This window comes from Chrysemys picta, chromosome 1 (assembly GCF_011386835.1).
Source record: "Chrysemys picta bellii isolate R12L10 chromosome 1, ASM1138683v2, whole genome shotgun sequence".
NCBI lineage: Eukaryota > Metazoa > Chordata > Testudines > Emydidae > Chrysemys > Chrysemys picta.
Window position 1 is genome coordinate 51,558,138 of NC_088791.1, and position 27,865 is coordinate 51,586,002.

The following is a 27,865-nucleotide window of genomic DNA, read 5'->3' on the forward strand; positions in this document are numbered from 1 at the left end:
AGCTAAATATTTAGAGACATCTCCTCCTCTTCTCTCCCATGTTTGTAAATCAACTTATCACAACTTTCAGCTATGTTGCCCATGTAACTTATTGCCTTGACCCTCCTTCTGAAATCCTCATTCATACCTTATTTTCTTCTTGCCTCGACTGTTGCAATTTGTTTACCTCTAACCTCTTAAGGGTACGTTTACACTGCAGCTGAGAGCATGCACGAGCTAGCCACTGGAGTATGGCCCCGGGGTTTGTGGGCGGGCTTATACTTGGGTAGCTAATCTGTGCTGCTGTCCATGCCACAACATCCCCACTGCTATTTTTAGCGCTCTAGCTTGAGCAGAGGCTGCCTTCCCAAGCTGGGAGGCATACTCCCAGCTGCAGTATTAGATGTACTCTAAAAGTCTCAGCTCTCTAGCGCGTGCATAATGCTTCAGTTCACCTTTACACCATATTCGTGTCACTTCTGTCTTCATATGCATTAATTGCTGTGAACTAGTTCAAAATTGCCTTCCTTGTGTTTAAAATTCTTCATGGATGTGGTACAGTTTACCTTGCTAATATTTCCTCTTCTCACCTTTCTACTTCCTCTTCTCATCTATCAGCTGAGTCCCCTAGTATAAGCTTACTACACTTGTTCTTTAGAAGTTCTTCCATTTGACCTATCTGTATCTCTCCTTCCCTTTTTTCAGATTTTATGTTAAAACATATTTTTCCTCCCATCTGCCTATGCCTCCAATTTTTTCTCTTTCTCTTTCTTATTGGCATTTACTGCATGTTTGAATGTATTTACCATACAATGTCTACTGTTTTTAAAATCTCTTGCCACATACAGCACGTGATTTATGTGTTTAAATACTATCTTTTGCATTATTTAATTCTAATATATTTTGGGGTATAGTTTATATGAAAGATACTACACAAAATAAAAATATTGAATTATATATCTTTGTGTGTGTCTAAATGATAGATGCCTTAGAGAGTTTTTCGTTAAGCTTTTGTAGATCAGAAGATGATTCCTTCAGTTTGAAACAGTGAACACTGTAAAACACATTGCTGTAAGACGTGTCGTCTTTTGCAGGAGTCAGTGTATACACTCCTTTGACAATCAGTTCCATTCCCTGGTTAAAACTGCTTTTGCCATTGATATTTTTTAATCTCATTTTTATGAGCAAAATAGAATTCTCCAAAGCAAATCTGTGAGATAAATGAAAAAGAAAGATTGTAGAAATCTTTAAATGCTAATTGGATTCAAGGTCTTGAACTTTAACTTAAAGTGTTTAGGGAGGATAACAACATTACATGACCCCCTGGCAGTGTACAATATCTGATTATTTTTAACACTGTTCTTCTACTTGATGTGATCTGGGTTCATGGCAAATATCTCTTAGGTTTCCCAGGAGACAACATTGTAATTTTTTAAAAAAAACTTTGATAAACTAATGAAATATTTCTTAATATATAAAAAGAATGAGGTTTTGGTAACGGGCTAAAATTTATCTCTCTAGATCATGGTTTGTCATGTGGTCCAGGTTGATAGTAACTGAAATCATTACCCCTTCACAGCTGTTCAGTTGCTTATATGAAATGAGTTGGTTGGTCAGTACAGTTCCTACAGAACAAATGTCTATGACCGAGACAACCAATTCCTGTAGCTTTGTTGTGAATGGGAGCAGTACCTTAGAAATGGAGTGGATGTCATCAGTCTTTTGTGGTGGTGATTTGCAAATGAAATCAAAGTAAATGAAAAGGCCCATTGGTGAGCTGAGCATATTCATATTAACCATTTGCTATTTAGCGCGATGTAACAACCTAAGGTGCAAGCGCACTTTTACCTCAAGGGATTTAGTCACTCATTAATACCAAAATGAACTGCCATAAGTATTAATGAGCAAAGTGGATGAGGGTAATATCTTTTATTGGACCAACTTCTATTGGTGAGAGAGACAAGCTTACACAGAGCTGACCTGAAGAAGAGCTCTGTGTAAGCCCAAAAGCTTGTGTCTCTCACGAATAGAAGTTGGTCCAATAAAAGATATTACCTCACCCACCTTGTCTCTCTGGGACCGACACGACTACAAGAACACTACATAAATATTATCGGAAATTGTCTGCTCAAAGGCACTACACACCCCATAGCTGACACTTCATCAAAATAATAAATTGTTGTTATAAATAATAAACTATAGAAGAAAGATAAAAATTGCTGTACTGGATTAGTCCAGTATTCTGACTGACCGTAGCTGTTACCAGATTTTGTAGGTAATGGTGCAACAACCACAAAATGATCAGTTACAAAATAAACTGTTCAGTGGGGCAATCCGAACCTCATAGAATGATTGCCCTGCTGTCATATGTGTGTATATTTATTTATTTATTGTGCCTTCCTTTATCTTCTAAGGTTCTTCATGACTTTTTAGGTTAATCTGCTTGTTTCTGCTTATTAATGTAGGTCAGGAATTTGTCCCTATCTGCATTCGTATGTGTCTGTTGACACATAAAATAAGTTTTGCTGAGATCAGGGAGGATTAATCCTTACAAGCTGTATCATCCTGACATTTGTCACAATGATTATATTGAAATAACCAAAAAGCAAACATATCCTTTTTGTTAATTTCAGCTATGATGAAGCATGGTGCTTCCAGTTACATTGTTACATTGTATACTGAAATTACCAAAGGTGAGGCACTCCTTTCTTCTAGAACCATTATTTCTTTGGAAGGGGAGTAGTATATTGTACTCATTAACCCTTGAGCACCATGTCTTCCAGCACACAGAACAGAGCCTCTGTTAGAGTGAATTAAACATACACCTCTACCCCGATATAACGTGACCCAATATAACACAAATTCGGATATAACGCGGTAAAACAGTGCTCCGCGGGGGGCGGGGCTGTGCACTCTGGTGTATCAAAGCAAGATCGATATAACGCAGTTTCACCTATAACACAGTAAGATTTTTTGGCTCCGGGGACAGCGTTATATCGAGGTAGAGGTGTACTGAAAAAATAATTGTTTATAATTTTAGCCATTATGAGAGTTAAAGTGTGTTCAACACACAATGTTGTGTTTAAGCAGAAAAGTAGCAGGATTTGGTTTTCTTACATTGTTCTAATTTACCTTCAGCTTTTGGTTTTAATAGCAAGAGTTTCATAAGCTTTGCTGTGATTAGAAGTGCACTGGTGATGTAGCCATACATAATGATAACAGGTGTTCATTGAGACTCCCACATTCTTCCACAAAGTAGTCACCTTCAAAACCGCTATATCTTTTGCTCTGTATCAGACAAGACTGTACTTTGTTTGCGTCTGCTTTTCTATTAAATTTTCAGGACACTGCAAGCAGTAATGTAGTTTTTCTCCCTTTGTATAGTACTTTCTTAGAGAATTAATGCCTTTCAAGAACAATGTTTTGACTTCCTATTATGTAAATGTTGATATCAGAACTTTTTTTTATTTTGATGAATATTCAAATACCTTTGTGACATGTAATGATAAAAACATTCAGTTTAATTATAGAAATACCTCTGTAGAACCTTTATCAAGATTGGTATTTTTGTGACTCTGCACCTTAATTTTTTTTCTCATATGCACATTTTTTCTTGGGCTCTCCAACATGTGGCTATCTATTGGCAAGGGGGAGAGTGATGCATTTGTCCTACTGCTTTAAGATACATACTGAATTCTAGTTGTTTGTAAGAATAGGCGGTGATTCGTTTGATAAACAAGCAAATGAAAAGATTAAGTGGCAGCAAAGTATTACTAATAATTGATATTTCCCAGAAGTGCGTGAGATGGGTTCGGTCACCTCTGAGCCCATTTTCCCTGCCAGCTTGGGACTCCAGAACCCTGCCTTGTTGAGCCAGACATGCTAGCCTGCTGCAACACAGACCCACATCTGGTCCACGCCCCCAAAGCTGCAGACTTTAACCAAAAACTGCTCACTGGGTCACCTGTCTCCAGCACCCAGACACCCAGTTCCCAATGGGATCCAAACCCGAAATAAATCTGTTTTACTCTGTATAAATCTTTTACAGGGTAAACTAATAAATCGTCTGCCCTTATAACACTGATAGAGAGATGCACAGCTGTTTGCTCCCCCAGGCATTAATCATTTACTCTGGGTTTATTAATAAACAGAAGTGATTTTTATTAAATATAAAAAGTAGGATTTAAGTGGTTTCAAGTAATAACAGACAGAACAAAGTCAGTCACCAAGCAAAATAAAGCAAAAACATGCAAGTCTAAGCCTAATACATTAAGAAACTGATTACTGGTAAAATCTCACCCTCAGAGATGTCCCAATAAGCTTCTTTCACAGACTAGACTCCTTCCTAGTCTGGGCCCAATGCTTTCCCATGGTACAGTCCTTGTTAGTTCCAGCAGACATCTTAGGTGGAAAGCAGGGGTGTTCTCATGACCGGCAGTCCCCTTTGTTCTGTTCCACCCCCTTTTATAGCTTTGGCACAAGGCCGGAATTTTTTCATCTCTCTGGGTCCCCACCCCCCTTTCTAAATGGAAAAGTACCAGATTTAAGATAGATTCCAGTATCCTGTGACACCTCATTCTTCATTACCCCCGGGCTTGCCCACACGTACACAGGAAGGCTTGCAGGTAAATAAACCCAATCACAACCAATTGTCCTAGTCAATGGGAGCCATCAAGATTCTAAGCCACCATTAATGGCCCACACTTTGCATAATTACAATAGGACCTCAGAATTATACTTCATATTTCTAGCTTCAGATACAAGAACTATACATACATACAAATAGGAGGAATATATTCAGTAGGTTATAATCTTTGTTATGATACATTACAAGAGACCTTTTGCATAAAGCATATTCCAGTTATACTATATTCACATTCATAAGCATATTTTCATAAAACACATGGAGTGCAATGTCACAGTGTGTTCTTGTAAGGTCTTATTAGGCCTGTTTGGTTAAGGTTTGAGTTGCTGTAATTGCCTCAGTTATAGACCAATGATAGCCACCTTGTTACTGCTTGTGTATGGCTGGATGGCTGTCTAGTGCTTATCTGGCTTTCTACATGGAGGATTCTTCTACAATGTTTATCCTTCCCAAATGTATACAACTTCTGAGATGGTTTAGAGTTATTGACCTTTGAATTAGAAAGATCGTAATGAATTATGCAAACCTTCTAATATTAAATATCGTGTTTCCGTTTGAATGGATTTTAGACTTAATGTTGCATTATACCATTCTTATGGCTCTTGTTTCTTCTCTTCATTTCCAGGTCTGGCAGTTTCTCTTCAACTGTTTCATGGAGACATTGAACAAATTAGGAGAGATTACACATCCATGTTTACTCATGGGGTATCAATAACAAGGAAGCTGGGTTTTTCCAATATTATCATGCCTGGTAGGTTAAAAAAAATAAGAAAGAAATAACAAAAAATTGAAATCATGTAATTTTTTATTCCTTTCCAAAGAAATTCTGTACTTCAACAATTCTCAAATGTCAACCCACTGGTTTGTTCTTCTATGCCTTGGAAGTCATTTCTGCCTATGCCTAGTAATTTGGTGATTTGGTCAAATTTAATCCTAACTTTGCACAGGTGCAAATGACTACATAAGATGAAATGCAGTGGAGAATCAGGCTCTAAGTAAAGTAAGGTGTGATCAGTGGAGTTTTTAGGGAGTTTATTTAGAATGGCAGCTTTTAACAACAAAGGCTCATGTAACTTGGCTGACACTTTCCGTATGGTAGATAGTTTGACCAGTCTCTTGTATGTATATTTGATGAAAAAGAAGGGGCAGATAAGTAGCTGCACAGATGCAGATGATGTGAGGTGCTCAAAGGTTTTACTAAAATTAAATGGTATTTTTAACAGCATGTGATTAAACGTGTGTTAAGAAAGGCTGGATAAAGCATTGAATATGAATGTGGAGGTGTGAACATAGTAAAATAACTGGTGGTGATGCTGATCACAATTTTATCTGGCCTAGCCTAATGATTGGTTGTTTGTATAAAATAAATATGATTTTTTAAAAAAATGTAATAGAATTTATATAGCCAATATCTCTTTGAAAGAAAACCAAACTTAAAACCATAATGACCTGAAACATTATTACTTTGATATTATTACTGACAAAAACCTTGAAATGCACAGTGGTATAAATGACAGGTTTCAGAGTAGCAGCCGTGTTAGTCTGTATCCGCAAAAAGAAGAACAGGAGTACTTGTGGCACCTTAGAGACTAACAAATTTATTAGAGCATAAGCTTTCGTGCATCCGAAGAAGTGGGCTGTAGTCCACGAAAGCTTATGCTCTAATAAATTTGTTAGTCTCTAAGGTGCCAGTGGTATAAATTGTCCTCATGACTCACTGCGGATTTTTAATAGGGACTACTTTGCCTGTTATAAAGCTGTATCCTTGCACTCTTAGACAGTTAAACTAGAGACATATCGCGGTCCCAATTCAAGAAAGAACATGCTTGAATCCATTCCAAATCAGGAAAGCACTTAAACTCTAATTTAAATCCTATTCAAGTCAATGGGATTTAAGCACATGCTTCCTGAATTGGTGTCTAAAATCTGGCAGTTGATAAACCATTCTTATGCTTTTACTACCTGTTAAAATATCTGACTTTCAGTATCAGTATTTCAGATCACTTAAATCCAGCAATTGGATGTACAGAATCTGTAGGTTAATAATAAAAAATGTCATGATTGTTGTGTAAATATTTGGGAAGTTTTATTGCCAAATGAGTCAGACACCATAATGTAAATATCAATTTTACATGTATGTTAATGAAAGAGTCAAATTTAAATATTAAGGACTGCTAGCTAATTTTATTTATTTGGTGTGTCAGCGTGGGGTCTTCTATAATTTAAAATAAATAACATATTTTAAAAATTATATAAATGAGAACAGTGGATGTAGCTTTACTGAGGACAAGATAATTCCCAGTAAGGGAAGTATTTACAGCTCATTGTTCATGTCTGAGTTAATGAGCTGCTGCTGCTTTGTCACATTGTCTACGACTGTTGTAAATAATTCTTTCCTCATTAGATTTTTCCTTATCTTCCTGGTGAGAGACAAAGTGATGTACTAACATATTATGAAAAACATGTTATAATACAGCAGTACTGTAGCCAGCTGCTGGAGAAATTTCACAGTTCAGTTTCACAGCTAAGTATTGTGCAGATTCGTTTGAAAGTTGTCTATGTATACATGGATAAATAGATTTCAGTGTGCTCAATAGTTGTCTGCATACGTCTGTGTTGAAATCACATAACTTTTGTCTGTCTTTACTGGTGTAAATGAGATTTTTATTGTACTCAGATAATTACTGTACTCTACTCACGACAAGTTCCACATTGGTAGACAGAACAGTAAACTGTAGAGAGTGAAATTCATGCAGAAGATTGGTCACTGCAAATGCTGTGGACTTTTTAAAATTTTAAGCTCTTCTTTCATTTTTGTTTTCTCTTTAAGCTTCTTTTCTTCAGAAGCGCTTTTGAGGTTGTGATCAATTGAAATATTAGGGAACGTATATAGTCATTTCATATTGGAAACATCCGTTATTTTATTGTTTCCTTTCTTTTTGTTGCAATTTAGTATTTTGTTAAGCTCAATTAGCTCAAGTCAGTGCTCATAAAGACATCATAGTTGAATTATTAAATAATAGGCTTGGTGTACAGAGTAGCTCTGACTCTGTAGCACAAATTGCAGTGTCTGCATTGAACATGCCAAATCTGAAAACATGTTCCCTTACTGGTACTTTTTGAACTATAATTGCCCTTCATTTTCTATCTTCATTATTCCTTTTCTCTTTGGGGGTTTTACCACTGAAAGCAATTATGCAGGTTTTTTTTTATAAAACAGTGCCTTTTTATGACACTGAAGTCTGACAGGATGGGGCCCCAGGATCTCTTTCCAGGGCACATGTAAAACAGTTTAAAACCCCACATCATTTAGGAAATGGGAAGGTAGATTCTGATGGACAGGAAAAGCCACTTGTATCTCAACCTTATTCAAGTCCCGTGCAGCTCACTAGACTATAGCCGGCGAGGAGAAGGGAATGCTGTGGTAGTATGCTCCATGAAGTCTAACTGCAAATGTATTCTCTAAGTGTAAGCGGGAGATTGGGGCAGATTCTGTACAACTACAGCTACACGCACTTTCCTGCACCTCAGTTTAACAGTGTGCTGAAGCACGGGCCAGAGTCCTCTTTCCAGGACCGCTCAGAAAGCATTATGCAGAGTTAAACTCCATGTAGTTGTATTTAAACCCTGAATTTAGGTCTTAGCAGCTCCAAGTCACCTTCATAGACCGAGTACCACAGTTGTTTAGTATATAAATATTTACATTGAATATTAACAAGCAAGCCAGACATTTTGAACGGTACTTGAAACGACCTTTAAATAACTGTTTGTTCTAATGAAAGATATTGGGTTGTAAAAGTACTAGTGTGCTCTTCTATACAAGTTTTATAAACTTTTGGCTGTTTGTACAGCACACATTACTGGAATATAAGTCTGATTTGTAGCATCTGAATCACAATATACAGCTTTTGTGTAATGTGTTTATACTCATTTATTCTACCACGCACATTCATATGCATTCTTTCCCTCTGATTTTCAGAGGTGGTTCTAAGAGTAGAGAGGTCTAAGCTTCAGTATGTGTCGCCAGAACTCTTCACAGCTGGAATGACCACAGGAGTGTGTCTCGGTCTATATCCAATTCCCTTTGTGGGGTCAAGAGAGAGAAAAGTCTGATTTGTGGGATCCTTCTTGTGAGCAGCGTTCAGCCTCCCTCTCTTAATGGTTGGCTTGTTATTCAGTTTGTGTGATCATAAGGAAATCTTGTTTTAGCCATAATATTACAGGTCTGAGACATCTGCACATAAAATAATTAATCCCTTAGATTTATATGGTGTGCTATCTTTCCCCATATGCTCAATTAACTCAAAGAAGGGTTTTTAAAGCTCTCACCTCCTTGAGTTCTTCCTTTGTTTTTCCCATGATTAAGACAGAATCACATTTGAAAGCAACTAACTAATAACTAAATCTGACTTCCACAGGCTATGAACTTCTAGGGATGACAAAAGCTCTCCTTCTAGTACCCCCTTGTAACAGTGCTGGCTTTGGTGAGACACAAGTGTGTGTCAGTTCAGGACAAATTGCTTCAAGCAGGCCAGTTACCGCCCAAGGCTGGGGTTTTTCCACCTCTAAGGCAAACCAAACCAGCCAGACAGAGAGGACTTTGGTTTTATCCCACTGGCTAACCACAAGTCATAAAAGCAATTCCCTTAGACACTCCAGTTTCCCAGTATCACCATCATTGCCACTCGTTATGGGGATGAATGGTTATGAAAACCAAGACCCCAGTAAAAGAAAAAAGATTCTCTCGATCTCAAAGGACCAAGCCCCAGACCCAGGTCAATATACAAATCAGATCTTACCCACAAATCACACTGTTGCCAGTCCTTTAGAATCTAAAATCAAAGGTTTATTCATAAAAGGAAAGAGATATAGATGAGAGCTAGAATTGGTTAAATGGAATCAATTACATACAGTAATGGCAAAGTTCTTGGTTCAGGCTTATAGCAGTGACAGAATAAACTACAGGTTTAAATCAAGTCTCTGGAGTACATCCACAGCTGGGATGGGTCATCAGTCCTTTGTGTAGAGCTTCCGTTTGTAGCAAAGTCCCTCCAGAGTATGAAGCAGGATTGAAGAGAAGATGGAGGAGCTGTGGCAGCTTTTTATAGTGTCTTGCCATATGGTCTCTGCTTTCTATGTCCCAAAGACAAACTGTCCATCACATGGCATGGAAAAACCTGAGTTCTGTCCATAGGCATGTCCCTGCATTCCTTGCTGAGTCACAAGGTTTATCTGCCTTCTTTCAATGGGTCAGTAGTATAGCCGATGGTCATTAATGGGCATCAAGCAGGCTAGGCAGAGCTGACACCAACCTGTCTGGGATGTCACCCAGAAGCATAGCACAAGTTTGAACTACAGACAGTATAGAGCCAATACTTATGACTTTAAATATCGAGTTGATATCGGACGCCTCGGACCTCAACTGGGGAGTGCAACTCGGTGACTTCCAGACTCAGGGCGTGTGGTCCCTGAAGAAGATGATATTGCACATAAACGTCAAAGAGCTCAGAGCCGTCTGCTTCGCATGCAGAGTCTTCTTATCGCACCTTATTGGCAAAGTGGTGAGAGTGTTAACAGACAACACAGACTCGATCTTCTACATCAACAGGCAAGGGGGAGCATGCTCATTGGCTCTCTGCCAAGAGGCACATCGTCTGTGAGATTTCTGCATCAGCCACGGGATCCACTTAGAAGCTTATCATCTCCCCGGCGCCAGAAACACGCTGGTGGATCACCTCAGCAGGTCCTTCTCCTCTCACCACAAGTGGTTGCTCCACCTGGAGGTAGCCTGCATGATCTTCCAGAGGTGGGCTAACTCCCCAAGTGGACCTGTTCACCACAAGACAAAACAGAAAATGCCATAATTTTTGTTCTTGGCAGGGTCTGGGCAAGGACTCTCTCTCCGATACTTCCTCCTGTCATGGTCAGGGAACCTGATGTACACGTTCTCACCGATTCCGCTCATCAGCAGGGTCCTGGCAAAGATCAAGAGAGACAAGGCACAAGTTATCATGATCGCCCTGGCATGGCCGCACCAGTGCTGGTTTGGCATGTTGATGAACCTGGCAACGGGCCCTCTCTGGCCCTTGCCCAACCATCTGGACCTGCTGTCTCAGAACCTACCTCCCAACCTACGCCCTCTCCACATGGATTCCACGAGGCTGAACTCGGAGAAGCGGATCTGCTCTCATGAGGTCCAACAGGTCCTCCTGGGAAGTAGAAAGCCTTCCACTAGAGTGACTTACCTGGCCACCGAGATTTTCCCGCTGGGCGTCCGAGTGCAGTATCTCTCTGTCGTACTCATCTGTACAGTCTATCCTAGACTACCTGCTCCATCTGAAGAACCAGGGTCTAGCACACTCTCCAATCAGGGTGCATCTCGCGGCCATCTCTGCCTTCCACCTGCCAATCCAAGGTCAGATGATGTTCTCTCATGACATATCGGTCAGATACTTGAGAGGCCTCAAGAGGCTCTTCCTGCTGGTCTGGGCTCCTGTCCCACAGTGGGACCTTAACTTGGTTTTTTCTAGGCTCAGGGGCCTGCCCTTTGAGCCATTGGGCTCCTACTCCCTTTTCCACCTGTCATCGAAGGTCATCTTCCTTGTAGTGGTAACATCGGTAAGACGAGTCTCAGAGACTAAAGCCCTGACGTCAGAGCCAGCATATACAGTGTTCTACAAGGACAAGGTTCAGCTGCGACCACGTCGGGCCTTTCTGCCAAAAGTGGTGTCTTCCTTCCAGGTTAACCAGGACATCTTCCTCAAGGTGTTTTGTCCCAAGCTGCACACAACTAGTGAGGAAAGGAGGCTGCACATCAGACGTGCCCTGGACGTCAGACGTGCCCTGGCGTTTTCCCTGGAGCGTAACAAGCCTTTCCGCAAGTCGACCCAGCTCTTCATCATGACAGCGGACAGGATGAAGGGCCTTCCGGTGTCCTTGCAGAGGATTTCCAAATGGATCACATCCTGCATCCAGACCACGAGCTGGCACAGGTCCCATCACCGCCAATCGTGAGGGCCCACTCAACCAGAGCTCAGGCGTCCTCGGTGGCCTTCCTGGCGCACATTCCTATCCAGGATATTTGCAGAGCAACAACGTGGTCTTCGGTTCACACATTCATGGCGCATTACACCACCACTCAGCAGGTCAGAGGCAACTTTGGGTTCGGCAGAGCTGTGTTACAAGCTACATGTCCATGAACTCCTACCCACCTCCAGGGGTACTGCTTGGGAGTCACCTAATGTGGAATGGACATGAACAAGCATGCAAAGAAGAAAAGACAATTACCTTTTCCGTAAGTGGTGTTCTTCGAGATGTGTTGCTCATGTCCATTCCATGATCCGCCCTCCTTCCCCACTGTCGGAGTCTCCAGCAAGAAGGAACTGAGGGTGGGGGCAGCTGGCGGCGCCCTTATGCTGCAGCATGTGCACACCACTCCGGGGAGCGCCAGAACCAGTCCTCTGCAGATACTACTGAGGGAAAGACTTCCGGCACTGGTGCATGTGGCGAGCACACACACCTATTATGGAATGAACATGGGCAACACATCTGACAGAACCCCTTCCTCTAATTCTGCAAACTCCTTCCTGAGATGGGGTGCACACAGCATTGGAGATACAGCATTGATTTATAGAACATTATATTTTCTCTAATATTCTCCATCCTATTCCTTATGCATCCTAAAATCTTGTTTGCTTTTTTGACCACAACTGCACATTGAGCTGAAGTCTTCATTGAGTTGTGTATACTGACACTCAGGTCCCTTTCCTACAGTTAATATAGAACCCTGTGAGGGTTCTGTGTAACTTAATTTTTTCTCCTGTAGTGTGCATAACTTCACATTGTGAACACTGAATTTCACTTGGCATCGTATTGCCCATTCACCTATCTGTGTTAGGTCTCTCTGAAGTTCCTGACAGTCCACTTTTCAAGAAGCTATTGACTCCTTAACTACCAATGTCACTTCTGGATTTTTTTCTGCGTGCTCCCTCATCTATTCTTTGCTCTGTTTATGTGTAGGAACACATGTTCCAATAAATCTATTCCTCTACTCACACATTGTGCCCCCTTTCTCTGGAATTTAAAAAAATGCTGTATGTAGAGGCTCGTGGGTTGTATAGTTATTATGAAAATAACCTCATAGCCTATGATGGACGAAGCTGTAAGCACGTTCTTTATAAGTTATTTTCAATAATTTATGACTTTGAGGAGGCAAATTGGATGTTTAGCATACAAGAGCTCAGGTGAATTTAAAAGTAATGCTAATGAGAGCTGTGGAGTTAATTCCCTGCTCATCATGTTGAGCATTTACCTCTGCATCTGCTTGTATATTATTTACTTAATAAAGAACCATTACTTTTATTAAATAAATGTGCATGCAGTGAGAAACAAAACACACTTGTATATTCTTCCATAAAGAAATGGTCTGAATTTTTCATCTTCCACATTAGATGACTCAGGCCTTTCTACTTTTTCTACATTTGTTTCTTTTCCTAGTTGCCAAGACTACAAAAGTAAGCTATTTTTTTTTACCTTGCTAGTAATGTTGTCTGATTGTATTAGGTACCCAGAAATGAGTTTAAAAGAATATTGTCAAGTAAAACCAGCCTGAAATTCCAGCATCCATAAAATTATTATGATTGGTGGGGAATATATCTTCTGCGTTCAAAATCCTGCTCTAATTCTTTTTTTAAATCTTCAGTTCTGCCAGATAAGCTACCATTTGTGCAAGTCTTGGGGAGTGGGGGACTGGAGGAGCTATATATGAACATGTCTCTGGGTGGATGAGTAAAATGAGCTTTCTCTCTCTCTCTCTCTCTCTCTCTCACCACACACAATTTTCTTCTCCTGCTGTGTTGATTTGCTTGGTGCATTAGGAGACAGGGTAGTGAGAGTAGTGGGCTGAGAAAGGGGTTAAAAGAGTGGAGTGCTCAGAGAACTTGCTAATTGCAGCTTTGCTCCCATTGTAGCTTGTGGGTCAGGAGAGGAGAGGAGAGAGAAGCTGCAAAGTGAAATTAAACAGTGTTTCAGAGATCTGGTTGCTTTCACTTTTCTGCTTCTGCAGTTGGAGTGGAGGAGCAGCCTGTGTGTGGTAGGTAGATTCATTTAGCCAGATGCCCCTGACCTCAAGTGCACCCAGGATTTCAGCAAGGCACTGCCAGGTGTGTTTCCCTAAAAGCCCCAGAGGGAAGACCACTTCATTAAAGAGACTGCAGGCAGAAATAGTCTGGCAATCTACTTCTGCATGAGCTAGCATAGGCAAAATAACAGAATTTAAAGCTAGAACTGAATTTTGTAAGTCACCATGCAAAAAACTTTAGTTCGCTCAAAATCCTGTTGCAAATGAAATTTTGAGGACTCAAAAGCTATTTCAGAATCAATTTATGAAAACTGTTTGAAATCTGGTGAAAAATGCTTCACCAATGTTGACCTTTCCTGGTAAATATGTGCATAATTTAATTAGTACTGTTGTGGCCTGTGTTTTATTAATGTTATTTTTATTTATTATTTCTTTGTAAATCTTTTACCCCACTTTTGCTTGAAAGAATTTGTTTTAAGTCTACTAGTTAAAATGATGAATGAGACAAAATTACAAAACTGTTGAGTCAGGAGAACTCTCTTGAATAGTCCATTCACAATGTGCTGTCTAGACTAGATATAAACTACCTTGTGGGTAACAGAGGGTCCTGTGGCACCTTTAAGACTAACAGAAGTCTTGCATCTGAAGAAGTGAGGTTCTTACCCACGAAAGCTTATGCTCCCAATACTTCTGTTAATCTTAAAGGTGCCACAGGACCCTCTGTTGCTTTTTACAGATTCAGACTAACACGGCTACCCCTCTGATACCTTGTGGGTGTTACCCCAGGAGCAAACACATTTGAAATACTGGTACGTAGCCGATACTCTTATCTTTAGATACAAAGATGATATAGGCATACAAACAGGATAATCATATTTGATGGATTGTAACTTTTCCATTGATACCTTACATGACATACTTTGTACAAGATTTGTTGCAGTTATCTAACAGTAGCAGTATTAATTATATCAGTGGTTATATTTCCATCATACAGCTTCACAGCGGCGTCCAGCTGCCCAGCCGGGAGCGGGATCCAGCTCTCCAGGGGAGTGGGAGACAGCTGGTCTCTAGCCCTCTAGCATTCTTCTCAGTTTCATGGCTCCTGCCTTGAAATTGACAAAACAGCCAATAGCCGACGTAAGGAACGCAGCGTCTACACCGACACTGTGTCACCCTCACTAAACCAGCATAAGCCCCACACCTCTCATGGAGATGGAATTATGTTGGTGTAGTAGAGCACTTAAACCGGTGAGAGCAAGGCTGTAGTGTGGATACTGACATAATTAGGCAGGTTACATCGACTTAACTGTATGGTGTAGAGCAGGCCTGAGACTACATCAGCTCCAGCTCTACTTCTGCAATATGATCCGTATGGGTGGCAGCCAAATCATAGAAACATAGGGCTGGAAAGGACCTCGAAGTCATCAAGTCCAGCCCCCTGCCCTAAAGCAGGGCCAAGTAAACCTAGACCATCCTTTTTGGGTACTTGACCAACCTGGTCTTAAAAACCTCCTGTTTTTAGGATTCCATGACTTCTCTTAGAGGCCAATTCCAGTGCTTAACTACCCTTATAGTTAAAGTTTTTCATAACATCTAACCTAATATCCCTTGCTGCAGGTTAAACCCATTACTGCTTGCCCTATCTTCAGTGGGCATGGAGAACAATTGATCACTGTCCTTTTTATAACAGCATTTAACATACTTGAAGAATTTGCACAATCCAACTGTAGGCCCAAACAGTTGTGATTTGAGCTCATCTGCCTGGTACCCTGTAATTCCTTAAGCTGTTTTTATTCCTTATGAGAGACCATCAACTGTCCCAGATTCCAAGTCTCCTGTGCCAGCAAAGAGAATACAAGGTTTCCTATGCTTCACTAATCTTATGTGCACTAATTCTTTCTCATCTAGAATCTTGTCACTAGATCTATCAGCAAGAAGAGAAATAGCTTTTCTGTATGCATTTCTGAGACACTTCTCTAAGAAACTTCGAGGTTGGTTCTGTACAGTCTTTTGCTCCCTTAGCGGTTAGTATAATTTGATCCAAAATTAAGGCCATTTTTGGCCTGCAAGTTGCAAACTGAAATCCTATTGTTTAACAGCTGTGTAAGTGGTGTTCAAAAACAGTACAAAAAACCTTTGCCATCTCCTTATGTTGTATTTTACAGATAGTGATGCAATATTACTAATAGAAGCTTCTTGTGGATAAAATTATACCTTTACTGCTTACATACATATGCAATATTTTGTGCAATTTCCAAAAAGCATGAAGAGCTTTTTGATAAAGGTACACCTTTTGGAAGTCAGCTTTAAAACTGATTGCCTATGTCTACTTGATCACTCTGCTGCAGTGCAATGTATGTAAGCAGTATGTCTTACATAGTATTTTCAACACATTCTGTCATGTGGCATACGTGAACTTAGCTCAGTATTACCTTCTACTGATTCAGGCTGATTAGTGGTTCGTTTTTGTTTAACCGATTCATTTTATTAAACTCCCCAAACCCCACACATTTTTCAATTAAAAATCAACACAGTCTCTGTGAGAGTTGTTTTTATATGAATGTGTTGAAAATACTATGTAAGACAAGGATTTATTTGCAAACTAAACTGGCCTTGGCAGCTGCAGCTACATTCGCAATTGCAAAGCTGTAACGAAGTGTCAGGAAGAGGCCATCACCAGCCTAAAATACAATCAATTTGTATTTGGCTCCAGTAGCAAGTAATCAAATTGTAGTTTATTTCACTAAAAAGCTTTCACCAACATGGTTAGAACTTAAACTGTCTTTTCCTTTTCTAACAAAAAAAAAAACAAAAAAAAAACCCTGCCTTTGAACTTCGACTGCAGCTTATAGGTTTTAAACCTTACTCCCCATCTTCAAATCACCTCAAATACTGTCCTGTCACAATAAGTTTGCAAGGCTGTAAAAGTCGCTCTGCAGGCTTCTCTGGCTTGGCTGGAAAATTAAAATTGTTGCTTGCTTTACTATAAAAAATAATTGTCTTTGCACTATCTCCCTGTAGCAGAAAACCCCCAAACCAATCCCTCCCTCTTCCCCCTACCCAATTGTAATTTGGATCATATTTTATATTAAGGTTCTATTTATAAATTGTTAATAAATGATTAATAGATGTTTTAATAAAAGGTTAATTGAATGCTACAGCTTGCAATAGAGCCCCAAAAAGTCAATATAGGTTGCTTATATCCATGGATAATAATCTAGAACACCATTTTCTGCTGTGCTTATAATCCTCAATAACGCATATTGGTGGTGTCTGTAACATACTTATAACATCTTTTAGTAAACATTTATTAACTCTTTATCAATGAACTCTTAATATAAAACATTGGCTAATATTTGATTCGCGCACCAATAGTTATCAGTTTCCAACAGACACTCAGCTGTGCACTTCTACCTTGGTCCCACCCCTTCCTCCCAAGCCATTGTATGGGTGGCTGAGATCAGCTAAGCATGTCCCCTTCCTGGCTGCCAAAGCTCCTGTAGGCTCAGTTCTGCTTGTCTAGTCAGCTGTTTCTCTTCCCACTATAACTTGCTATTATTTTCATTTTGTAGCACGTAGGTGTCTTATTTATGGACCAGGACCCCAGAACAGAAAGATAGTCCTTGCCCCATAGAACTTACACTCTAAGACCAGAGAAATCAGATGCATAGAGACAGTCTGGAAACACTGAGACAATATTAATCGGCATGATAAGCAGTTGTCTCAGTACATCAGCAGCCTAGCTGTTGTCAAGTTTTTTGTAGACTGATACAACCCATTCTCTTTTGCTCTGCTCCCACTCAGCCCCTTTAGACACTTTTCCCTTTGACTGGTTGGTCAATGCTATCTTGTTTGATGTCATTAAGCCTGCCTCCGAGATCCTGTATCCTCTTTGTTAGGCAGGCAGGAAACCCAACACTTTTATTTGGTCAGATAGCAATTGTACTTGCCCCAGGCTTCTGGGCAATAAGACTTTTTCTCAGCCTGACAGCCAAGCTCTGGAGGTGTTTTCTCCACATCGAGGTTGACATACATTTGCAGGACCATATGGAGCATCAAGCATTCGCACAGCCTTTGCTGTGCTGTTCTGTGCAAGTTCTGACTTAATTCTCCAGTTGTTTCAGTTCAGTGCCTTTCACATACAATAAAATTCATTTAAAAAAAGCAAATGGCCTTACAGTATGTGCAGCAAATACTCAGGATTCATAGAAAAGTTAAGGCTGAATCACAAGAGCATTAGCAGTTCTTATAGTCCATTGTTCTGTCTGGGGCTGTTAATAAAGAAAAAAGTGGACCTTAATTCCTGTAAAATGTATATAGTTCATTGGAGCGGTCCTCAACTCTACTCAGGCCAGAGCCTTTCTCCTGAGCCTTGGTTACAAGCCATGGCAGACCTGATCTTGTGCATGCAAGCCCACCCTCTCACCAACGCTGACATTGCCTGTGATTGTTGGGCCACATGGCGGTCTGCATTTGCGTGGTCTGGCACGCGTGGCTCCACCTCAGGCCCCTGCAGGCATGGCTGACGTCGGTCTATGCCCCCAACAGATACAATATGAACCGTATGGTCAGGATCCCGGACATGTACTGTCATCACTCAAATGGTGGCGGAATCCTGCATCGATGTTGGAGGGGGTTCCCTTTGAAGCTCTGTCCCCGTCGGTGATCCTTTCATCTATCAAGGTCCACTTGGCTGCTATTTTGGCCTTCCATCTGCTGCTCGATGGTAGGTCGGTTTTCACCCAGGACATGACTGCCAGGTTCCTCGAGGGACTCAAGCACCTCTACCCGCATGTTAGAGACCCCGTTCCACCATGGTACCTGAATCTTGTGTTGTCATGGCTCACGGGACACCCCCCCTCGAGCCTCTGGCTTCCTGCTCTCTCCTTCTCTTTTCCTGGAAGGTTGTGTTCCTAGTTGCGATAACATCCGCCTGCTGGGTCTCTGAGATTAGGGCGGTTGCCTTGGAACTACCCTATGTGGTCTTCCATCCGGCTTTCCTGCCCACGGTGGTCTCGCAATTTCATACGGGCCAGGACATTTACTTGCCTGTCTTTTTTCCAAAGCCACATTAGTCGGAGGAGGAGCATAGATTGCATTCCCTAGACATCAGGAAGGCACTAGCCTTCTACATTGAATAGACCATTCTGCAAGTCAACGCAATTGTTTGTTGCAGTGGCCAACAGGATGAAAGGTCGTCCGGTGTCCGCTGAAAGGATTTCTTCTTGGATCACTGCCTGCATTCGCTTCTGCTATGATCAGTAAAGGTGCCGCCTTTGGCGATTGTAACTGCCCATTCAACCAGGGCACAAGCCTCTTCGGCAGCTTTCCTACCCAGGTGCCTTTACCAGGCATCTGTAGGGCAGCCACCTGATCATCCATCCACACATTTACGTCCCTTTACGCACTTACCCAGCAGGCCTGGGAGAACGCTGTCTTCGATAAAGCAGTACTGTAAGCCGCTAGACTGTGAACTCCAAGCCCACTTCCAAGGATACTGCTTGTGAGTCACCTAGAATGGAATTGACATGAGCATGCACTCGAAAAAGAAAAAACAGTTACAAAAAGGTAGGTAACTGTTGTTCTTCAAGTCCATGGTGTTGCTCATGTCCATTCCATTACCCGCCCTCCTCTCTCGGAGTTGCGGGCAAGAAGGAACTGAGAGGGCATAGAGTTGGCAGCGCCTAATATACACATGAGCATGCCACTCAAGGGGGGGCTATAGTTGACCTGACAGATACTGCTAAGGTAAAAATCTCAGACGACTGTATACGTGGGTTTGTATACACCTAGAAATAGAATGGAATAAAGACGAGCCAACATCTTGAAGAACAACAGTTACAAAAAGGTAGATAACCGGTTTAATGTTTAGGTTTTGGTTTGGTTTTAAAATATATATTTAACTATTTCTTCACACAACACACAGTCAACCTGTGGAATTCTTTGCCAGAAGAATTTGTGAAGACCAAGACTGTAGCAGGGTTCAAAGAAGAACTAGATAAATTCATTGAGGATAGGTCCATTAATGGCGTCTGTTTGCCAGAAGCTGGGAATGGGCAACAGGGGATGGATCATGATGATTACCGGTTCTGCTCATTTCCGCTGAAGCACTGTTAGAAGACAGGATACTGGACTAGATGAACCTTTGCTCCTACCCAGTATGGCCGATCTTATGTAGAAGAAAAGGAAAAATATACCGTTACCTTTTGGCCAAGTGGTGCCAGATTTTCAGGACCATGCAGACCAGTCACCTGTTTGGTGACAGAGTCAGGATGCTTTCTTTGTGTAATCTGTTTGTTTTCTGAAACAGCAATGGTAACAAACAGCAAACTCCCTTTAGCAGAAAGCTCAGGCCTTGCACCTAGGTCCTGTCCAAGAAACGACCATGTTGCCTCTGTCTTTTACAAGGACTGACAGACTCACAAGCCAAAACTATCTGCCATAGCTTCTGTTGACTCATCTCATGATTCCACATCCACACAGAGAAGCAGCTCTTAGCCCTGCTATAGCTGTGTGGCTGGTTATCAGACTCTGGTCATTATTAGCTTCATTAGTGACCTTGTTGATATATACCTGATTTATACCCACCCCTTTCTACAGAGTTCCTCCTACATCAAGAGCCCATAATGGTGGGCCATTATAATACCAGCTGTAATCCACTGGAGTTTGTGATAACTGGCAAATGCTATCTAAACACACACAGTTTTTGAGGAGATGCACAAGTCACATCTGTGTTTGAATTTTTTATACCCAATATGTCTATAATAGGTAGAACTGGTAGTGCCATCTATACTTAAAGTTGTCTGACACTACCCATTAAAAGATCTTGATTTCAGATTCTTATAATTTTGTGAAAACTTAACGTCTTGGGCTTAAATTTACCTTGCTAGGTGTCTGCCTCAGGATGACTCTTTTTTTTTAAATAAATAAATGCTTCACCTAAGGGATTCCGAAATTTCAAAAATGAGATGGGGGGAAATACATTCTTTGCCCATATTAAAAACAAACAAGACCCATATGCTCATATACTTATTAGTTTGGCAGCTAAATTTTCTGAAGATTCCATTTGTACTGCTCGTGCTTCATCTCTGAAATTACTGCTCCTGATTTCAGCTGCCTTCCTTATTACACAGCCCTGATTTGTCCCCAGAGGACCATCCGCTCTGTGCACTGAATGAGGCAATGGTCCTGTGGAAAAAAATAGAATGGTGTCATGTAAATAAAACTGTAGGATAACGCATATGCACAAGGGAGCCAAATTAAGTCTGCACACACAACTTTAAATCTAACATTTACTAATTTAGGAGTGCTTGACTTTACAACTTTAACATTCTTTTAACCTATCTTTTTGTGTATAATATATAGACATATATAGAAAATGCTAATGATTTCTTGAGAGGTTGGCTTCAAGTTCTGTAGCATCCCAGTTCTGTTATGTCTACAGCATGTATATGTGTTTTGTTGAACTAATTGTATCGTCTAAAGGTATTTAATATAAATAAAATGGGCTATGATGCAATAAAAGCATCAAAAGTGTTGCATTATAATACTTCAGATTTGATATTGGCCTTGTGACTAGCCTCTTGTTGTTTAATCTGCCTGACATTGAGTGTATTTGCTTTATATGGGTATTTAAGTATAGCATCCATTCTACATGATTCATCCTCCTGTATGACTCAGTCATTTCCCCTTGCTTTTCTACCCATCTTTTACCCTATAAAGCCACATTGTTCCTCCTATTGCATGAGAGACGTATGCTCTTCATTGTTTTAATTACCGTTAGATAATACTGAAAAAATTCCATGTTTTCTCCAGTAAGGCGACCCAGATGACTTGGTTTATCTGAGATGTCAAAAACAGGGTAGAGTTTCCGGAGTTAATTTAGATCAGGAAGTGTAGAGTCTAAATTATACACCCCCTCTGCCCCACTAAAGTCTGCTGTGGCTCATTCCGCTGATAGCACGTTGATGTTATGAAGGGCACATCCTCCTCTTTTGTCCTTCCCCTGCAATTAGAGCTCCGTGGGCAACAAAAAATGACTTGGTTTGGCATTTTATTAAAAAACTGAAACTTGGACCATGGCATTGAAAGCTTCACAAAGGTTTGTAAAGCTTTTGAGCATGCCAGAACTACTATCTTGTTTTGCATCAAACGTCTGCACAGTTTAAAAGAATAGAATCAGGAGAAATTCTGTGGTTTCAACTGAGTTACAGAATCATTAGGACCTAATATTTCTGCAACTTGGTGGTATGTTTTTATATGGAGACCACATACAAAATATGCACAACTCCTTATGAAGTGGAACAGCTGAATTTACAGCAGATGCATCTAGAATTCAAGTTTATCTTTGAAGGAGATGTATCCATAGCTCCCACTTCCATGCCAAAAGTATTCTTCTTGCAAATCATCTTTCATTAAAAAAGATGCATTTCTTAACAATTTCTCTGAATTTAAATCTCTTCAAAGTGAGAGACTAGAACCAATACTTGAGTAAACATGTCCCACACAGGACTCCACATGTCACATATTTCTGTTAGTTAGCATCCTGTGTTATCATTTCTAGAAAATTTTATTATAAACTGTTTTTTAAAAGTAGACAAAGTTTCTGTAAAATCCAGAAATAGCAAGATGTTAATATTCCTAGTTTGCTTGCCACTTGAATAATATAATTTAGACCCCATGCTCACCTTTGTTATGGCGTAGTCCTAAAGAGCTAAAAGGAAATTGGTCATGCAGCAAAAAAAAATTCTGTACCTTTTGTTCATAGGGCCATAGTTTGGATTATGTTTTGGTGGGATAATTTTATTAACAATCTCACATGTATCAGCTGACTAATGTGAAAACACTCACTCTTATCGCAGTATCCGCATTTCTGCTACTTGAAAATTGTTAGTCGCATGAAGTAGAATGTATGCAAGGAAAAGTGACACAATATGATTCTATCTGGCAAAGTTTAAGTTGATTGAATCTTAAGATGAACTTTTGTAATGATGTGTCATGATTGTCATTATTTATAAAATATTTATTTTAATATTTATGATTCTACAATAAAAAGAACACCATGAGCATCCTCGATTATTTTTTAAAAAATACATACATATGGCTTTGTATATAGCCCCATCTGTGTACAGCAAGGTCATGAACAGATGTCATATAGGAATGTGTAGGCTCCCACTGAAGACTTGGCATGACTCTTGGTCCTATTTTCGGTCAGTTTTTTGCATCTATCTTTTTTGAAGTATATACAACCTGTATGCATAGTTGCTCTCAGGTCTGTCCTTGGCTGTATCTTCGAAGTTATCCATATTTATGCCACAAGAGTTGACATTCAACTTAATGGTATTTTTGAAGTGTTTACAATGATCACCCTTCCTGCTCACCATAGAGGACTTTTTGGGGAGTCTGTCATCACCCATTATGATAATATGACCTGTCTGTGACACTCTACCTCAGAGTAGCACCCTGGAACCCCCATATTCACCACTGTCATGTAATTATGATATGTTTTGTACAAAGTATGCCTTGTGAGGTATTAAGTCTTGATCCATTGGATTGTGTGTACTATCCTCATATGTGAAGTTATGAAGTTTTGTTGTGTTACTGAAATATATTGTGAGGTTGGGATCACCCACCACCAGCCTTTCAGGTACGACAATGGTGTAGCCAGATGCTCTGATGGCCAATTAAAGAGAATCCACCCTCCCAATGGTCGTACTAGAAGACTTCTCAGAGAGAACCTGTAGGCAATGGGGACTGTCTGATTCCCAAATCGAAAGCTATAAAAGAGGGGAAGTGATATAATCACTTTGCCTCTCCCCCTCTCCCCTTCAACACTTGGAAGAAACATCTGGAGAACAAACATCTGGAGAACTGGCTGAGGGTGGTCCTGGGCTGAAAGGCAGTTCCAGCCTGTGTATTAAAGATCTGGCTGTATCATCTGTCAGGGTGAGACACTGCTTGATTCAAATCCTATTTCGTTTGTAGAACTCAGACTGTGAATTTACTTTTCTTTCTTAAGTAACCAACTTTTGATCTCTACGCTTGCTACTTATCACTTAAAACCTTTCTGTAGTTAATAAATCTGTTTTGATTGAAGGGCTTGGGAAATCTCAGCTCAGTTTACCAAGCCTAGTATGTGCCCTCTCCACATCGAGGGAGGGACAGACTGGGTAATGAACTTACACTAGCCAGTCGTCTGACCAGTGCAAGACAGTACAGCTCTCGGGTGCAAAGCTGGGGAGTTGGGGGGAATTGGCTGGAGCCTCTCTATTGATGGTTCATGAGTGGCTGAGAGATCATTCATGTAACTCAGTTGGATGTGTCCCTGCCTGTGGATGTCTGTGTAAGTGCAGTGCCTGTCAGCGTTTGTGGCTTGACACAGCATCACAGCGTGAGAGGGATATACCCCAGGGTGGTGGGACAGAGGACTTAGTGGTCCCACTGTCCAGGGTGCACCATGGGGACCCCGTCATATCGTCCATATAAGCTGAGCTTCAGTAAATGACTGCCTCAGTACTTATTGTTTAGCTCTTGCAAGGATGTGAATGTTTGACACTTTGTCTTGCCAGCAAACCTTCAGTAAAGACAATGCATGTGAAATTTTTCAAGTTGCTTGATGTTTCTGTGGTAAACTCTCCACGTTTCACACCCATATCACTGCTGCATTGTACAGGATCAGTTTTGGAAAGACTGATGGTATGCTGATTGAGTATCTTGTGCCAAAGATTTCTGAAACCCTGGCTTTCTGTTTGACATTTCTTGATACAGGGAACTATCACGTTAGATGATACTGCCAATCCATTCTATAGTTTTGTACCATCAATGGTGATATTTGGAGCAGTGGTAGGGGCTGAAGAGGCTGCTTGGAAGAGTTCATTTTTTTCTCAGGCTGATGGGGAGTGCAAACTGTTTAGATATGGGGGATGGTTTAGAGAGACCACCAGCTGAGAGTACTTGATCAGTTGTGTCTTTGTGGAATTGACATAAGATATTAGCATATTTGGTGGGTCAGTCAAATATCTCTAGAATTTTCCAGAGACCATTTGTGCTGACAGTGTTGAATGCTTTTTTTAGATTAATGAAGACAGCCTTTGTTTTGTTCAATGCAATTTTACTGAATCGGTCTCTCTCTCTCTCTCTCTCTCTCAAAAAAAGTGTGGTGCTTGGACCTGATCTAAATTCACATTGGGTCTCTGATAGAAGTTTCTCTGATACTGTTTCAACAAGCCAATGCAGCAAAGTACAAGCAAGGCTCTTACCACCCTGTTGACAGAAGAATAGTGCATGCTCTCTTTACAGAGCATGGTGTACACGCTGATGAGTTCTTTGGCTGCTGAGTCTGATGCATCAGTTACAGTCCCATCCATAGGTAGGGCACACCCATGCACTGCAATGCTCTGAGTCCACGCAGCAGATTCTTTCCTCCTCTGATGCTGGTCATGACAAAGCATGATCCAGTCCGCCTCACAATGCCTTGCTCCATCTACAAGCTGACTCCGCCAACCAGAGCTGTGTTCTGCACTCCTTTCCCAATCATCCACAGAGGTTCCAAAGGATACTAAATCATCTTTGCAAGCATCCTGAAATCTGCGCAGCAGTATGCCTCTCTTTTTAGACTCTTTGCTAACTTCAGAGTATAGCACAATCTTCAGGATCCTGTAATCTGGTATTTGCTTGACGTGTCCAAATCACCTGAGTCTTTTCTTACTGCATCAACATTCCTATGAATGACGTACCAGCACGATTTAACACTTCCACATTTATCATCCTGTCTTGCTATCTTATTAGAAGAATTTTTCATAAGCATCTGATATGAAAACCGTTTAGTCTTTTGGTATGTTTGGCATAAGTCATCCATGTTTCTGAGCTACGTAGAAGAGTGCATAAGACGCATGTCTCATAAATATGGATTTTTACTTTAGTTGACAATTTGTTACTGTTCCAGGTTCTGTCTTGGAAAAGACCAAAGTTCCTGGCTACTTTGCCGATTCTACTAGTGAGCTCAACGTCAAGATCTACTTTGCTGGTAACAGTAAAGCCAAGGAGGAGCCTTGATAGCAGGGAAGCCCTGATAGTAGAGCCCTGATAGCAGGGTAGATAACCTGATAGTTTCCACAATCAGATTTATTGCCTTTATTTTTGTATAGTATAATTATGATTGCATCTTTTGAAATCCCGAGGAATTTTCTCAGTTTCCCAAATATCCTTAATAATTTCATATAGATAGTTGACAGTTTGGAGACCTTCAAGTTTAATTATTTCAACTGCTGTTCTGTCTTTCCCTAGTGATTTACCTGTTTTCATTTGTTCACAGCTTTTTTGCACTTCTTCAGCGGGAGGAAGCTTCACAATTTCTTCATGTATGGGGTGCTGTGTTAGTTCCTCTGGCAACTATGAGTTGACAGTAGAAGGAAGGTTGAGTAACTCAGTAAAGTGGCACACATCTTTTGGAGTTGTCTGTCTTGTCCTTGATTAAGGTAGATCCATCTGAACTCTTTAGTGGAGCTGGACCTTATTTCAATGGGCCATAAATGGCCTTCAGCGAGTTAAAACAACTTTCTGTTGTTACTATTGGCATATTGCTGTATTTCTTTGGCTTTCTTTTCCCACCAGTTATCCTGTAGAACACAATGCCATTTTTGAGCCTTGGCTTGCAGGTACTTGAATTTATCTTTGTTTTGATGTTGATTCTTTATCGTTTTGCCAAGCCATAAATGCATCATTTTTTCCCTTTAGGATCTTTTAGATTTCATCATAATTTTCATCAAAACAATCCTGGTGCCATATTTGATTTTTGCCTAGAGTTTCTTCTGTTGCTTGGAGGGTGGCTGATTTCAGTATATACCACTTTTTGAGAGTGTTTTTTGGGTGATGTAATGCTATCATTTTTTTCCCTCTGTTTTCCCTCAGTTTTTCTTGATGAAATGGACATCTCAAATTTGCTATGTTCAATTTTAGTTTGATCTGTTCGGCACTGACATTGAGTGGAATACCACATGTAAAATGAAAATGGCTCTGGTCATCTTGTGATCAGTCCAACAGTTTGCTAATCTTGATGTCCCTAATGTCTCTTTGCTGTATAATGACATAGTCAATCAGGTGCTAGTGCTTTGATCTCAGATGCATCCATGAAGTTTTATATTTGCCGGCTTGCCTAAAGATTGTGTTGATAATAATGAGCTCATGTTCAGCACACTTCTGGAGTAGGAGGAGACAGTTGCTGATACCATAATTCTTTATTAGACCAGTTGAAGTCCGCACTGTCTTTTCCAGCTCTGGAAGTAAAGTCTCCCTAAGGTACGAGTTTGTTTTCACAGGGTGTAGATATGATTGTCATCCAAATCAAAATAGAACTGTTCTTTTAGTTCTTCCGTGTTCTTCATGGTTGGAACATAAGCACTGATAAGAATCACAAAGCATGAATTTCTAAGGGAATTCATAGTCATTAGGTGTTCATTTTTGCCCCTAGGTAAGGGAAAATTTCAGGAAACTGTTTTTAATGGCAAAACTAATGCCATAAATTCTGTTTTCCTCTGTTGTTTTCCCTTTCCAAAAGAAGGTATAATCACCTCCTAATTCCTTTTTGTAACCTTCATCTGCAAATCTGGTTTTGCTGAAGGTAGCTACATTGATGCGGTATCTAGCAAGTTACCTTACAATCAGCGCTGTACATCTTTCAGGTCTTGATGTATTATCTCTGTCCGTTAGTTTCTGTATGTTTCATGTCACTATAGTGAGAGCTCTTATTTTTCTTATAGAACAACCTCTTTTTGGATGATCTACCAGTTGTGGTGAACTGGCCAGATTAGAGTAAACTTTAAATAAACTGACCCACAAAAGTATTGTTCCTGATGTTCACTAAACCCCGATAGACAATTTACTGTACTACTTGAGGGGAGATATTTAAATTATGGAACATATCTAACTTTATTCTACAGTTTGGCCTCCACTTGCTATAGGGATGTAGCTTCAATTTGACTTCTACCGAACCTAGAGGTGAGATGTGAAGAGGAAGTTCCTAAAGTCACGATTGTGGCCCTTCATTGTTGACACAGTTTCACTGGGAGTTCTGTCCTTTTGCTCCTAAACAGCTCTAATTAATCTCATCCCTAGAGAGAGCCAAAGCCAGACTGGCTTTTACTTTGAAACATACACTTAAAAGG

General features: G+C 40.5%; 1 protein-coding gene across 4 annotated transcripts in view; it reads left to right on the forward strand.

The window, feature by feature from the left end:
* Positions 1 to 27,865, forward strand: part of DOCK4 (dedicator of cytokinesis 4) — a 403,168-nt gene that overhangs the window by 232,816 nt on the left and 142,487 nt on the right. For all 4 annotated transcript variants that reach the window (XM_008162515.4, XM_042861791.2, XM_042861754.2 and 1 more), the window contains exon 13: positions 5,250 to 5,375. In XM_008162515.4, the coding sequence (XP_008160737.2) occupies positions 5,250 to 5,375 (126 nt within the window). The remainder of the gene's footprint in view (positions 1 to 5,249; positions 5,376 to 27,865) is intronic.